The 16,207-nt window shown below is 33.7% G+C and overlaps 1 protein-coding gene across 47 annotated transcripts in view; it reads right to left on the bottom strand.

Moving 5' to 3' along the window:
- The window catches only part of CLASP1 (cytoplasmic linker associated protein 1), a 319,850-nt gene that overhangs the window by 197,358 nt on the left and 106,285 nt on the right, over positions 1 to 16,207 (bottom strand). For all 47 annotated transcript variants that reach the window (XM_031959887.1, XM_031959906.1, XM_031959896.1 and 44 more), the window contains exons 4-7: positions 15,457 to 15,560; positions 14,863 to 14,954; positions 14,384 to 14,459; positions 7,160 to 7,257 (exon numbers count right to left, since the gene is read on the bottom strand). In XM_031959887.1, coding sequence (XP_031815747.1) covers positions 7,160 to 7,257; positions 14,384 to 14,459; positions 14,863 to 14,954; positions 15,457 to 15,560 — 370 coding nt within the window. The remainder of the gene's footprint in view (positions 1 to 7,159; positions 7,258 to 14,383; positions 14,460 to 14,862; positions 14,955 to 15,456; positions 15,561 to 16,207) is intronic.

The raw sequence follows: 16,207 nt of genomic DNA, 5'->3' as shown, positions 1-16,207 counted from the left end.
CCTTAATATTTGGTGCCATTTGCACATGTATAATGCAGTGTGTTTAGAGTTTTACAGTAATAAAGTATTAAATAAAGTAATAAATATTATAGTGCTGTAAGAAAAGACATTTCAGGATGATTTCAGGAAAGCCTAGAAAGACTTACACAAATTAATGCTTAGTGAAGTAAACAGAACCAAAATGTTGTATACAATAATAATAATACTGTTTGATAAATAACTGTGAATGACTTGGCTATTCTCAGCAATACAAAGATCCAAGACAATCCCAAAATACTAATGGTGAAGTACTAATGAACCTCAGAAAAAGAAATGATATTGAATGAATACAGATGGGAGCATGCTATTTTTCACTTTTTTTTTCTTTTATTCAAGTCTTTTTGTACAAAATGACTAATATGGAAATGTTTTATATAACTGTACATGTACAACCTATAGTTGATTGCTTACCTTCTCGGGGAGGGGGGAGAGAAAGGAGGGATCTCACTGCTGTCTGAAACCAAACAAATGTTTTAATGACTATCTATAATTTTGGATTATCTGAAGCTTTTTCTCCAAAAACACCAAAAAGTTAACTGGTTTTTCAAAGAACACCTGTGTGATAATTACCCTTGAAACATTAAACTACATTTAACCATGCTAGTTAACTGATCTATGCTACAGTAAAATGCTACAAGATGGCTATTATTGAGGATCAAAGTTGCTATGATATGCACAGCTACTGTCTCTTTCATGAAGATTGGTAGCAACCTTAAAAATAAACTAGAATCTCATGGCATGTGGATATATTATTGTGCTAACAAAACTGGGATGAAAGGTGGAACTTACAGACCTTCTACTATCAGAAGATTAAGCTTCTGATAAAAATCTGTGTTGTTGGCTTTAACTCTAATCATTCCCTTTATGCCTTATATTTATGCCTTATACTCCAACCAAACTAAGTGTTTTCTTATAGAGGACCTGCCTGGATCCAAATCCTAGTTCTACTACTTATTACATATGAGCCTCAATTTCCCTATGTGTGAAATTAAAGGGGAAGACTAAATGTTTTCTTAGGTCCCTTTCAGCTACAGATCTATGTTCCCCTTATCCTATAACCTATGCCTTCATTCAGGACATTTTATTTTACAATAATGTCCTGGCTTTAACCTCTACCTGTTGATACCTTGCCAGTTATTCAAAACTAATCTCAAATGTGACCTTCTCCAGAACAGGTTGGCTTATCTCCCCCGGTCTAATTTACCTCACTTTATGTGGACCAAATATAGTATAACATACCTTTCTATAGATATTATCTCCATGATGCTTTAAACTTAATATATGGCATTTGATTGAAATTATAAAATGAATGAGAAACCATTTCTGGAGTGATTATACTAAGTGAAGGAAATACAAAGAGAAAATGGAGACTACCCCTATTCTAAAGGAGCTCACATCTAATTGGAAAGCTCCACTCCCAGCAACTACTGTGAGTCTGGATAGGATAGGGACAAACAGTAAAGTCCCATTCAGGGTTGATGGAGCCTCGCTCATGATCTTTGGGAAGGGTTGAAATAGAGGTAGGTCTCTGGATTTCCTTGTGTAGGGATGGAAATCGAAAGTGGAAGATAAAGGGATATAATTACTGTATAATTGTTTAGGTATCTTATGCCCTACTAAATCATAAACTATGAGGGTAGGGACCATATTTTAATAATCTTTCTACTTCCCAAAATGTCTAGCAAAGTGCTTTGTGGTGTTGTTGAATCATTTCAGTTATATACAACTCTTTGTAATTCCATTCTGGGGTTTTCTTGGCAAAGATATGGGGATGGTTTGCATTCCCTTCTTCAAATTGCAGATGAAGAACTTGGCAAAAAGGATTAACTAACATGCCCAGGTCACACAGCTAGTAAGTGTTTGGGGTTGGATTTGAACTAAGAAATTTGAGTCTTCCTGATTCCAAGCCCAGTCCTCTATCCACTGTACCACTTAGCTGCTCCTAAGATGTTTTGTTTACATCACTTAAATGGAAATGGTTGGTCAAAGAATTTAAAACTAAAGTATTGAAAAAAGTTAATTATCAACTAAAGATATTCTTTCCATAAATTTGAACAAATTAGCTACAACTTTCTCACAAACTTCTTCCAATTTAAAACCAAAATCATAGTATGCACACTGCTGGTGTCCAACATGGCCATCACTTTTAACTGAGATTTTCTTATAATGTGTTCTCCTTGTCATAACAGTGTACTTCAACCATATCTAGAATAATGCCTTACTTTCATGACAAGATGTACTTAATTAAAATTAAACAGAACAAACTAAGCCACAAACTGTTAGAGCAGTTTAGTTCCACTTTCTGGTATTGTAACACATTTTAACATAACATTGGACTAGAAACAAAAGTAATATACTCTGAATAGTATATCACAAACTAACTCTGCCCTCAGATATTTTTTGAACAATTCATCTATATCAAAAATTCTATTTAATAAATACCCACAGTACAAACTGTTCTAATTCACTTGTTGTTAACCTTAAGTTCACATGTTGAACCACTCATATTTCATGTGGGAGACCTCAACCCAGATAAAGATTTTGGTAAATTATCTCTCAACTTAATCTCACTTATTAGGCTAAACTCAACTCATTCTTGTGAAGGATCAGGAGCTAGAGATCCTGATATTCTAATGAAAGCCAAAATACTTAGATCCTTCACTTCAACTCCTCTAAAGCAAAGCTGATTGATCTAGGGGTGAGTCACAAGTTCTTTAAAGTTAAATTCACCCATTTGTAAAATGAGACTATTACTATCTGTCCTTGCATTTCACTAATATTATTACCAACATTACTGATTGGTAATAATTGATTGAATTATCAATCTAATTGAATCCTATTGTAGCTTTAATAGTAAACAGCAAAGATCTCTATAAAAATATTTGTCATAAAAAGCAACAATAAAGTATATATTCTCTTGGATTTTCTTATACTGTGTTCTCCTTGCCATAACAATGTACTTCAACCATATCTAGAATAATGCCTTACTTTCATGACAAGATGTACTTAATTAAAATTAAACAGAACAAACTGAAAATTACCAAGATACTCCACTTCCAGTTATTAAAGACTTCTCACTCAAATTACTTTGTATTTATTTTGTTTTGACTTATCTTTATGGTCTGTTTCCTCTCAGATGATCTAAGAAGGAACTCTTTGTCTTCGTATCCACAAACACATAGAATTGTAACAGGCACTTAATAAATGACTGTTAAACCAATGAATAAATGGTCAAAGAGCAATAACAGAAAATGGATTGTGATGATAGAATCACAGAACAATTTAAGTCCCTTCATTTGAAAGAGGAGAAAACTGAGGCCCCCAGAGGGTCAATATAATTTTCCCAAGGTCATCCTGAGAGGTACGTAGGAGACCAGCACTCAAATCCAGGGCCTTCCCATCTTGTCCTGCTAATAATGAGCACTCTTCACACAAAGGTCAAACTAAACCTTTCTAACTTAATAAGAACAGTCAAAAAATTGGATAGATATATATGAAATACAATTATATGACATTACATTATAAAGCATTTTTATTGTTTCTAGCAAATATTTAACCAAGTCCCTAACTGCATATGACATAATTTAAGATAGTTCACCAAAAGAATTGTGAAAACAGTCTGAGACAACTAACACTTTTCTCCAGCAATGTCATTTTAGATGCATTTTTAAACCTTTGAGATTCAGTGTTGTAATTGTAATTCAGTTGTAGAATCAATATGAGCACTGTCAGGTAGGAGTGGGAAAGGGAGATAGAGGAGACAAACCAAATACATGCAAAAAACATTATGAGGCAGTAAGGTATGAGTACTGCAAGAATGACATAGACAATTAAGTTTCAACAAGTGCTTGACAATATTGAGATTTTTGATTTTCTAGTCAGAAGTTGCTAAATGTCATGTCCCCCACTGTACAATTTAGTATTTTCCTTCCCACCTCAGTTACAAAATTCTATCTTCAAAAGTCCCAAATAAAGGAAGATGTCAGGCTCCTTAATACAGGGGAAAAAAAAAATATTACATATATATATATATATATATATATCTTCCAGTGGAAATTCTCTATAAATGCAACAGAATGATATATGGTCATTATTTCACTGAAGATTAAATGTTGCAAAATAACCATTCAACTTCTCTCCCAGAATTAAATTATCAGAATCAAACATTAGTATAGACAAAATATTGCATAGTTCCTTCAATGCTCACCTTAGAAATGTGAATTAGATCTGTTCTTTCATGAAGAATTTTTGCAGCTAAAAATAAATATATATAGCCTCTACCCTTAGGGCAGACTGATATTTCCATAGATTTTTAGTTCTTATATACCCTGTTTTTTTTATACTGTTGATTTTTTTCTCTCACACAATTCTGGAAAACTGTTATTTTTCCCATAGAGAAAGATAGAAAATAGTTAAGAAACCATACAAAGTCCTAAAAAGTGTTCTAAAAATATGTGTTAATTCAAACCTAAAATTAAGACTTGTTCTTTTCGCTGTTTCAAAATGATTTTACAGAAGAACAGTATTCTCCAATATATTATTGTGAACTCTACAGAAAAAATACTGCAAAACAAATAAATTGAGAAATATAATAAAATGAAGTAAAAGTAGTTGCTTACTAATTATTATAAAAGATGAAGAGAAAGATGAAAAGAAAACACTAAGTGGATACCAATGAAGAAGGAAAAATAAAGCTTCTCTCAAATAATTCCAAATTGGAAACTTTCTTCTTTGAGGAGCCACCAAAAGCATCCTTCCCTACCTTCAAACTCACTTTGTTGTCTCATCCCTCATTATCCAGCAGGCCCAAATAAAGTCAGGGAAATGTGAAAACTAAACTGAAAAATCTACTGTGCTCACACAACAACAAAAAATTCTAATATGATGCATCAGAATTCCAGAATATTCAAATATTCAAGTTGGCCACTCACAGCCAAATATAACAGAAACTTAACTTCTAAAGCAATATGAAACATGAGGAGCCATTTAGGCTCATACCCAATGAAGTAAAAAGTAAGCTGCCAGTCTAAAGCACTGGGAAACCTCACTAATAACAAGAAGGAAAAACAAACAGGTTCTTCTGCTGGCTTGAAGGCTTTCAAAGAAAGTGCACCTCACTTCTCCAAGGGAAGTGGATTTGGAGTGTAGAGGATACAAGTTAGTCATCCTTGGCTTGGCTACCTACTCTTTGTGTAAGCTTGGGCAAGTCCCTTAATCTCTCTGGGTCCCTTTTTCTTCATTTATTGTATGAAAAGGCTGAATAACAAAGCTCTATTCCAATGTCAATGGAATGTGAAAAAAAAAGTGGCCCTACTTCTCAAATATAATACTCCACTTCTAGAGACTTGGGCATTATGTCATAGTTACTGATATGTCTATGTAATTTCTTATATTTCTGTTTGAAATATCATAAACTCTGAAAACTATTTTCTAAGTAAACCATTTTTAAAAGTCCTTGGGACTTAGGGAATTGGGCTACATATAACTTTCTAAATATATCCTCATATGGTCTTTTATTGGAGAGTCTTTTTTAGCATATCTGCTTGAAAAACGACAAACAAAAAGAGCTATAGATTAATCTTGATAAAAAGAGAAGAAACTGAAAAAATGGGTTTGAATCTAGTGTGACCTGGAATAAATTAACCTTTTGGGCCTCAAAATCACTATCTCCAGCCTTCAGTATGTGACCAAGTTTCTCTCTACTAATGCCATATTATTTTTGACAAGGCAGATAGAATAAAAAGAGCATAGGGGCTGGGCCCAGAAGAACAACAAGAAAGAAAGTTGTGACCTCTTCATCATGAGAGCACGATTACTCTTTGCTCAGTTTTATTCCTGGCTAGCTGTGTGTTAACTAGGATAATAACTGAGCCTCTGAGACTAAACTATAGTCTAGTTGTGTAGGTTATAAAGTACAGAAGTTGAATAAGATCTTTGAAGTCTTTCCTAGCTCTAAGAGTCCTTCACATTTTGCCCCAAATTCCCACAGAAAAGGCCAGAGCAAAGCAAAATGTCTTCAGATTCTATAGAATAACTTCCATCACATCACTAACTTATCAAATAAAATTCATTATTTTTATTACTGCCATGTCCTTATTCAAGAGATTTTTGTGAAGGATCTAAAAACATAGAAATTTCACTATTAAGTCAATGAATCAATATTTAACTACCTATTATGTAGGTAATTGAGCTAAGCACATTGGATACAAAAAAGAGAGGCTTTTGCACTATCACAGCATTAGTGATACTGAATTCTCTCTCCTAGGATTCCTGAAAACCCCAGTTGATAGACATGTCCAAGAATTAATTAAACAATAATTTTAAACAATTAACAAGCATTAATGTGCCAGTCACTTTGCTAGAGGCTGAGAATAAAGAGATAAAATGCAAGAAATGTTCTTTGCCTTTTAGGAAGTAATATTGTTTTGAGATAAACTACATAAATAAGCATATATAAAATAAAAACAAGTTAAATTGTTAAGAAAGAGGAGGGCATTAACAACTATAGGTAATCAAAGAAGACTTCAGTAGAAGGCAGCATCCGAGCAGAATTTTGAAGGAAACAAAGGATTTTAAGAGTTGGAAGTAAGGAAAGGAGACATTCCAAGGCATGCATGAGAACCTAGCCAAGCTGTGAATTATCATGTGTAAGGAACCACAAGACAACCAACTGGCCAAAGAACTTGGAAAAGGAGCATGGGGTGAGGGTAAGGAGTTGGAAAGGTAGGCTAAAGCTAGGTTGTAATGGGCTTTAAAACAAGAAGTTTATACTTGATAATAGGGGCAAATAGGGAACTGACTGAAGTTTATCGAGTACGAGAATGACATGGTCGGACATGCATATTAGGGAAGAATATCACTGGAGGCTGCTGCCCGTAAGATGGTGTGGTGGAAGTTCAGATGACCCATCAGAAAGCTGTTGCAGTAATCCTAGCAAAAGCTAATAGTGGTTTCAACTAGGGTGGGATAGAAGCAAACTGGTGCAAGAGAAGTTATGTAGATAAGGGATAAAATTGCTGGTTTTATCCTGAATTTACTTCTAAAAATACTAAAAGAAGAAAAGTTAACTGGAAGAAAAAGTATGGGGGAAAGCACTAAAAATAGAAGAGTATAAACTCACCGAGACTGTGGTAATCCTTTTTTACTGAGATCTGCCCTCACACGTTCTCCTACATGTCTGTAAATTTCCACTAAGCTGTTTATTGCTGAGTCTCGAACCTACACACAAAAGAAGATATCTTATAACATTTATTTGTAACTTTATAGCATTTCTTGTTGAAAAACCAAAACAAAACAAAAAGATCACAAATCACCCCATTTTTTAAAATAAGTCATATTTACCCAGAAACAATTACAGTCACAAGCTCTTAACTATATTCACCTAATTAAAGAGATAGTAATCTACTATTTGCTCATTTTTTGAGGACATAAATATGAATAAAGAAATAAATCAGGTTTCTATCAATGGCGTTTTTCCATGTGAAAGGCTATACTGCTTACTGTTTATGGCACTTCTATTCTTTGAGGAGAGTTATGTCAGAGTATTATTTAAAAATCTTAATACCAAGTCCAACTCTTCAATTTTAATTGTATGAAATGAGGTAGCATAATGCTATATACAAAGGATCTGCGATTTTACTAATATAAAAAACTCCCTCCATTAATAAAGATTGTACTATGTTGATAACTTAGTAAATGTGTGGCTGAGAAATAGTCATCTATATAGAGAGTTTAAGTGCTTTGACTAGGGTCAAATGGCCAGTAAATGTGAAGAGATTAATCTTCCAGACCTCTATTCTAGTACTCCACTTGGTCACAAGCCAGGCAGCTTCTGTGTGTAACATACTAAGAACAATTAATAGAGGAACCAGGAAACTTGTGGTCTAGTTCCAAGCTCTGCATCTAACTAGCTAGCTCTGCCCACTCTGGAACAGTTTCTTCAACTGAAGAAAGAGAGAGATATCATGGAGTCATGTAAATCGGACATAACTGAACAATTGAACAATTTTGAATAATCTCCAAGATTATTCTTGTCCCTATAAAATTCTATGTTGGTACAAATGATTATGTCTATGCTCTAGGTTCTGGGTCACAGAATAAAAGCAAAGCCTAATATCAGTCTATTTATGGATATAACATGTATACTAATGGAAATGGCACACAAATAAAAAAAGTTTAAGCAACAAAACATAATAAAGCAAAGTTTGTAAGAAGAAAGTAGTTGACTGTAAGAGAACTAAGAGAAGAAAAGAAAAAAACCTGAAAAGTTAAGTAAGGATTAGAAAAAACATTAGTAGTTCTGGAGTCATACATCACTTAGTTTATTTAATAGTATTAAGAACATAATAAATTATGTGATACATCTTTTCTATGTAAAAGCTAAATATAGGTCCTAAGTTATTAGCATTAACTTTTACTGATGATCACTTTCTGTGATGATTATGATTATATCTTCAGATAAATTTTTAGTTAGCCACTTATTGAAAGCACATCAGTTAAATTTTTTTTTTTGGTAACACAGAACAATAAGAAACTGCCCCCCCCCCCCAAAAAAAAAAAGCCTACTCAAAGTGAAATTTAGATTTAGTAATGATTTTAGGAAATTCAAAATACACACAAATCACCTCTCAAACCTAACAAAATAATCCTGGAATTGAAAGCCCTTGGCTTGAGAGGATTTTTATTCTGCATGGAATTTCACAAGGGATGTCCATGTACTAGTATAATAATCTCATAACTTAAAAATTGCTAATGGAGAAAATGAAAGCACTCATCTATAAATATAACTTGACAGGCCAACAAAAAGTCCCTGTAACAGTTGTCCCTTTGCTATAGCCCAACTATTATCAGCACTTGGACTTAAATAATGAAAAGTAAGATGAAAAGCACCACAATTTTTAAACATACTAGTTATAATTATCTAAAATGAGACACTGAGATAGGCTGAGACAGAGAGAGAGATAAACAAAGACAGAAAAGAGAGGCAAAGAATGAAAAAAAGACAGACTGGAAGCGGGGAGAAACAGACAACACAGTAGAACTTTAGACAAACTTATAAAGACCACAAAAAAATTTGTTTTTTAACATGGTTCAATCTTAAATATCAATGATTTTATGTAAGATTATAATAATTGTTTTGTATATGTATCAGATCAACAAACATTTATAAAGCTCTAACCACATATCAGTCACTATAATTAGGGCTGGGGATACGAAAAAAAGAGCACTTGGATAAGAAAATATGTACAAAGAAGATATAATCAAGATAACAGGATAAATTAGGAAATAATCTAATGAGAAAAAGTGTGTGTGTGTGTGTGTGTGTGTGTGAGATAAACACACTGGAAAATGAAAATTATTGACTTTAAAATTGTTAACACATCCACTGACTTTCCTTCAAGATAGTGTATTAGAAAAAACAAGTGAAGTACAAAAGTATACGCAATATCTAATGAAGCATATCTGGTTTAAAAAAAAAAAAAAAAAAGGAACTTTTACAATAACAATTGACCTAGGTACCCTTCACATATTCTAGTTATATTCTTGTTCTGAAACACTGAATTCTGTTATCTTCAAGATAGCTCTGTCACTTATTGGTTGTAATCTGGGCAGATTGCTTAATCTCCCCGAGATCAGTTTCTATAAAATGAGAAGACTGGATTGGACGTTCCCTCAGATTCCTTCTTACCTTAACATCGAAAATCCCATTTCTCTATAAAATGAAGGACGAATGCTTCAAAAATGTCTAGATTGATAGGACAAGCTTGATGTATGATTCAAAAGAGGGATTTTATCTGATGCATTTTTCGTTAAGCCTTCCCACTAATAGCTCCATGTTTAATATGGTATACAAAGATCCAGTAGGGCAGACTCTGGTCTGGAAGTCAGCAAGCATCAGGTCTATTCCAAGTTCCTCCAGTAAATTCACATGTGACTTTGGACATGTGACTTCTTGCTCTGGGTCTCAGTTTCCTTACCCATAAAATATAGGATTAAATTAGATTTTTTAAATGCCATTCAGCTCTACAGTATGAGTCACTGTTAATAAAAACAGAAGGCCAGAGTGAAGAAAAGTACTGGCTTTTACTTTCAATAATGGTGACCCTAGCTCTTGAAAAGTCCCCAGACATTTTCCTCAGGTAGTCAAAAAATGTTGAGGCCTTTGCAACTTCTTAATACCACTCTGCTTTGGTGACACCATTTATTTTCACCAAAATACTACATCTGTATAAAATCTTCTAATAGAATTTTGTTAATGGCTACCTCAAATTTCATTAATGAGCCGAAAAACAACTACCTTCTAACACCTCATTAACTTTCAATGCCAAAAGATAAACTAATGAATTCATAGTATATCTGTGCCTAATTTTCAAAACAAGGATGACATTTTCCAGTCACCTACCAGCAGCCCAACTGCTGTGAGTCCCTGTGCTCAAAGAAAGTATTAAACTAAACATCAACTGAGCCAGACTCTTAAATCAAGTTATAAAATATTTATAGAAGCTTTTTCCTCTGAGTCTCAAATTTTGCCATATGCAATATGGTGATAGTAATCTGGCTCTTATCTCTTCATGGAACTTTTACATTAAAAAAAAAAACACTACAGAATAGTGTCTATTAAATAAATATTTCTGTGCAATAAAGTTTCAAGGCAGTAAGTTTTCATGAAAGGATGAATAGCCCATGAAATATAAACATTTAATTATAAATATTAAGAGATAAAATCAAAGCCAGAAGCAGGAAAACTCTTGGTTACTTTATTTTTCAAAATCCTCTAAACATATTTGATCAAAAGAAAGTGAAATCTAATCTTTTAAATACTATGAAGAAATCAAAAGCACAAAATAGATATTGTCACCCGCTATGTTTTGACTTCACCAACTTTTTTTTTTTTTGCTTTTTTTGCTGAGGCAATTGGGGTTAAGTGACTTGCCCAAGGTCACACAGCTAGGAAGTATTCAGTGTCTGAGGCCAAATTTGAATTCAGGTCCTCCTGACTTCAGGACTGATGCTCTATCCACTGCACCACCTAACTATCCTACTTCACCAATTCTCAATGACAGAGATTCCAATGACCTCTGACAGTATTAAACTAAGTTCAAAAAGCTAGAATACAGGCGTGATTACTTACCACCCTAGGATATATAAATGCCCACTTCTTGTTCCTAATACCCTTTTTTCTTTGCAGATGCACATCACTTGCTGAGAGGTATATAACTAATGCCAGAACTGATGAATATTTTCTGAAGAAACTCAAAATTGTAACAAGGATCTTATTAAAAATTTGAATAGATCACAAGACAAGTGCAAGTCTATGAACATCTCATTTCTCCACTTCTGCCTTAAACTTCATATTCCCTAATCTCTCAGAATTTTCATTGAGAAAAACAATTTTGCAAGTTAGAAAATAGACTATTACCTCCCACAGCTATTTTCATATTCATCATCTTATGCAAGAAAAATCATTGATTTTTTTCTTATGCAGCTGTGGAAATGATGTGGAAATATATTTAGAAGAATTGCACATATTTAACCTATATTTGATTACTTGCTGGGAAGGGAGGGGAGAATAATATGGAACACAAGGTTTTGCAAAGGTGAATGTTGAAAACTATCTTTTCATGTATTTTGAAAAATAAAAAGCCATTATTAAAAATTCAATTTGGGCTCAAGAACAAAACTGAGTTAATAATGAAAGAGTCAAGTTAAGTAAGCCATGGATTATCCAAATGTTGGCATCTAAGAAAGTTTTCTTTATGTTAACAGCTAACTGATCTTTTCTGCAAAATTATTTTGAAAACAATAATAACGATGCTTTTCAATTTGTTGTGAACTCCATAAGTTAGAGGATGTTGTTTCTTCAGGAACTGTTCTGTCCAGTGGCTGTTAATAATATCAACCTATATTTAAAGGATTTTAAATAGTTTTTATTTAATTTTTACCACAACACTACGAAATAATTGCTAACATCTCCAACTACAGACAAAAAAAAAAAAAAAAAAAAAAAAAAACAGTCTAAGATTAAGTGATTTACCCAAGAACACCAAGCTAGTGTGTGTGTGTGTGTGTGTGTGTGTGTATGTATTAGGATTAGAACCCAGATGAGCTTACAAATTGCATGTAATATTCACTACATTCACAGCTTAAAACTATAGGAATTTAACAATGACAAAAAACCTATTTTAAAATTATCTGCTAACAGCATTAGCCTCTTCAATAAGGTCAGAAATCAACAGCAAGGTAGAGATAAAAATTTTAGTGTTGCCCTGATCTATAGGGCAAGATATCAATATCAAGATAAACTCCCTCAATCTTAATTGTAAGGGGCATTGGCAAATATCCACTCCAAATTCATCATTTTATGAATGAAAATATTGACTCAAAAATGTCAAGTAACTTAGCTTAAGTTTGTACAGTGGCTAATGGGGCCATGTTTTTCTTTTAAGAAGTTTTATTGGTGCCTTTTAAGAAAAACAGAGTTATTTCACAAATCTGGTTACCTCCCCCATGAATCCCTCTCTCATAACAAAGCTTTTTTTTTTTTTTTGAAAACCTATATAAAGTAATAAATGTACCAGCCTTTAAAACCACTGATATATCTAGAATCTTCTAAATAGTAAAACATAAAAAATTGTACTTAATAAATAAAACATTATACACAAAAACATTCCTCAATTCTATTTTTGGTATGAAGAGGTGAAGGGAGACTAGAAAGTAAAGACTGAAAGAAGTTAAAGCAAAGCAAAAAAGTCAACTTAAATTTTAAGCTATTTTTATAGTTGCCACAAATATTTGTTTACTTCATTATTAAGCTATCATTTTCCTTGCCTCTGCCCTGCCAATCTTTCCCATCTCCTGATCAGAGAACACCTTGGCTTAGTTTCTCTTCCTAGGTGAAATATTCAATTTAATCCACTCTACCCTGGGGCCGAGGGTGACTAGTTGCAAACTAACCTACTCAATCTAGCTGGACCCAAACATGTTTCATATGCATCTAATGCAGATATCTAGGGACACCTTGTCATGTGGTCCCCAAACCCCTTCTCCTCCCTCCCCATCCACAACTTTTTCATCTCTTGATCTGTAAACAGTTAATCAATGCTGCCATTTCTTCTGAAAAAAACCTGGCAGTCTAATGCCTTACTCTTTATTCCCATGAATGCAATTAACTTCCCAAATCAAAAATCCCTTCTCTTGCCATCAACCTGAGTGTTGCCTCCCTCATTAGAAAGTAAGGTCTTTGAACATAACATCTTGCTTTTCTATTTGTACCTCAACAATTGCATTTTTCATTCATTCGAGCTCTGAGTTAATTAACTGAAAGAATAGCATAGAGTGAATACAACATAGGAAATTCAGAAGATGAGTAAGTAAATGCTCCTATAAGAAAAGAGAGGGAAAGAGAGAGAGAGAAAGAGGAAGAAAAATAAAGGAGAAAGAAAAAAAGGATTTTTCAGTTAGGTATTAAAATTCACTGTTGCAACTGTGAGTTGTCTCTGTTTGTCTCATTAAATTCCTACAGTGACAAATGAAAGAAGGGAGTCTGGTTTAAAAGTGTGAACAATCAGGAAGACCTGGGTTTAATCCCTTCTTGAGAAGAGGAGGTACTAGGGGGCAAATGGAAGGCGAGAGAGAGGAGAACTGAAAGAGGAAAAAGTAAGAAACTGAGCAGGATCACAGAAACAGAACTGGAAAGCTCTTTAGAGATCTTCAAACCATCAACCACAGAATTAAAGAGTTAGAATTAGTGGACCTCGAGAAGCCAGCTAGTCTAACCTCCTTGTTTTACAGAGGAAGATGTTACAACCCAAAAAAATTTGACTGATTTGCCCAAAACAAATGAATAGTAAAGTAAAAATGAGAGAAAAAAAATCTATAACAGGGCTAGAAATGTTAGAAAAAGAAAAGCCCACACAGAGAGAAACTGTATTGAAATATTGCTCCAAAGAAACTGAATTTCATACTGGTTTAACTCAGCTGTAGGCTACATTCAACTTAACAAACCTGCTGGTTTATTCTTTTTGTCTTTAATTAATAAGGTATAGAAATAATCAGCCTAGCAAGAAAGCAATTTTTTCTATGGAAACTGTGGGCAAAGCAATCTAATTATTCTGAAGGCTGGCTGAAATTCAGGTAAGGACTGAGATCCCCATCCCTCTGGTATCACACAGTACAGCAGTTATATATGGTACACTACCCTGAGCACCTCTTAAATGTTGCTGACAAACTATCAGTACTATCAACAAGCAAGAGAGTTCAAATAAATCTTAATACACAGAATACCAAAATTATGTAAACTTTCTTAGATAAGTTTTCCCCCAATGTTTTTTAATATTAAACTTACCTGGCCATTTGGATCTCCAAGTAAATTACATATATGTGGCACAATCTTACTTAGCGTTAAAGTATGGGCCCCAGAGCTGAAAACAAAAGCAAACATTAGTACAAGCAATGGAAAGAATGGGAAAAATACCACCCCCTTTTCTGCTCAGTCCACACTGACACCCATCCTTTTAAGACACAGCTCCAGCCATAAAATTATCCATAATGTCTTTGAGACTTTCCTTGAAAGTATATAGAGGTTTTCATAGGATTCAACATGGCCACCTAAGACACTTTAAGTACTTCCATTTTCATAAGATCTAATCATGAATCTGCTGTTATTAATTTCAGAAAGGCAAGGAACTACATTTTTATAATCCTTTTAATAAGATTATGAACACTAAGTACAGAGCTTTTGCATATACTTGTTGAATGAATGAGTGCATTTCTTGAAAGCTCACTATGTTCTACAAGAGAAGTATGAATCAGGTTTAAACTTACGCATTCAGTGTTGCAATAAGGCAGAGACAAACACCTTCTCTGGTTCGGAAATTCTTGTGTTTGAACCCTCCTAACATTCTGTCCCATACATACTGCAAAAGACATGGAAAATTAGAAAGAACCAAAAGGAATTAGACTTTTTTTTTTCATCTATAGGTTAAAAGATAGTCTAAAAAAAAGATAGTCTAAACAAATAGTAGGTAATAGAAGAATAGATCAGTTTGCTAATGATTAATTTGCTAGAGTCATTTGAACTCATTTAATTCTCTTAATTCCCTCATAAGACTGAGCTAAGGCTCTACTGCATTTTCCCACAGTTGAATAGAGTAATTAAACCTTCTAAAACCTTCAAACTAAAAGCAGCTGACATGGATATTAATTCTTTTAACAATTCAACTTGTATACTTTATAGCTCACTAATACTGCTTTTGAATAGCTCCACTACAATAATAAATAAGAAAAAGAAAGTAAAATAATGGCCTAACAAATTATCTTTCTAGTACACTGGATTTTCAAAGTGAAAAGCATGCTTTTCCATGATCTTATTTATATGAGCTAGATGGTGAACAGTGAGGGAGCTCTGCATAATTATACCTGAGGGCTGGCAGCTTGTTCCATCATCTTCAGCAGCAGAGTTTGGTCTTGCTCTCTCACAGAATCTTTAGCATCACCCAACCTGTCAATTAGACTAGGGAGCACTAAAAGCAAGATGAAAACCAATCAAATCAAAACATGTTTTGTAAGCTGTGATCACCAATTAAATTCACTGAATTTCAAGTACCTGCTGTCCTGCAGCAAGCACATTATGGTAGACTAAATAATAAAAACAACTCATATTTAAAAGAACTCCTGCAATGGGAATTAAATTAGTAAGTATTTCATTCCCCCCCCCCCATACACACACACATACACACAACACACACACACACACTTTAGACAACTTAAAAATTGCCAAAAAAAACCAAAATGCAAGCCATCACTAATATAAATTTTAAAAAGGTTTACTAAGTCCTTTCCTAACAACAATGGTAAAAGATGTAATAATTATTCTTTCTAGTGAGACATGGTAGATCAATGGACAAAGGCTGACATCTGAGCCAAAAAGTCCCACCTCTAGCAGGCTATTTATGTGGGTCCCTAGACAACTCACTTAATCTGTTAGATCCCTAGCAACTCTAATTTAAATTGGAGAGAAGGCATTAGCCTTCTTTGAAAAAGGAGAAAGGAGTTCTTAACATCAGTGACGTCATAAGTTCTATCACAGCCCCATTTTTATAGATGAGCAAAGTGTCTCAAAGAAGTGAAGGAATTGACCTAGTGAAGGAATTGACCAGTGATCATTGAA

The sequence above is a fragment of the Sarcophilus harrisii genome, chromosome 3 (genome assembly GCF_902635505.1).
Source record: "Sarcophilus harrisii chromosome 3, mSarHar1.11, whole genome shotgun sequence".
NCBI classification, from domain to species: Eukaryota; Metazoa; Chordata; class Mammalia; order Dasyuromorphia; family Dasyuridae; genus Sarcophilus; species Sarcophilus harrisii.
This window is presented reverse-complemented; position numbering and strand designations above follow the sequence as displayed.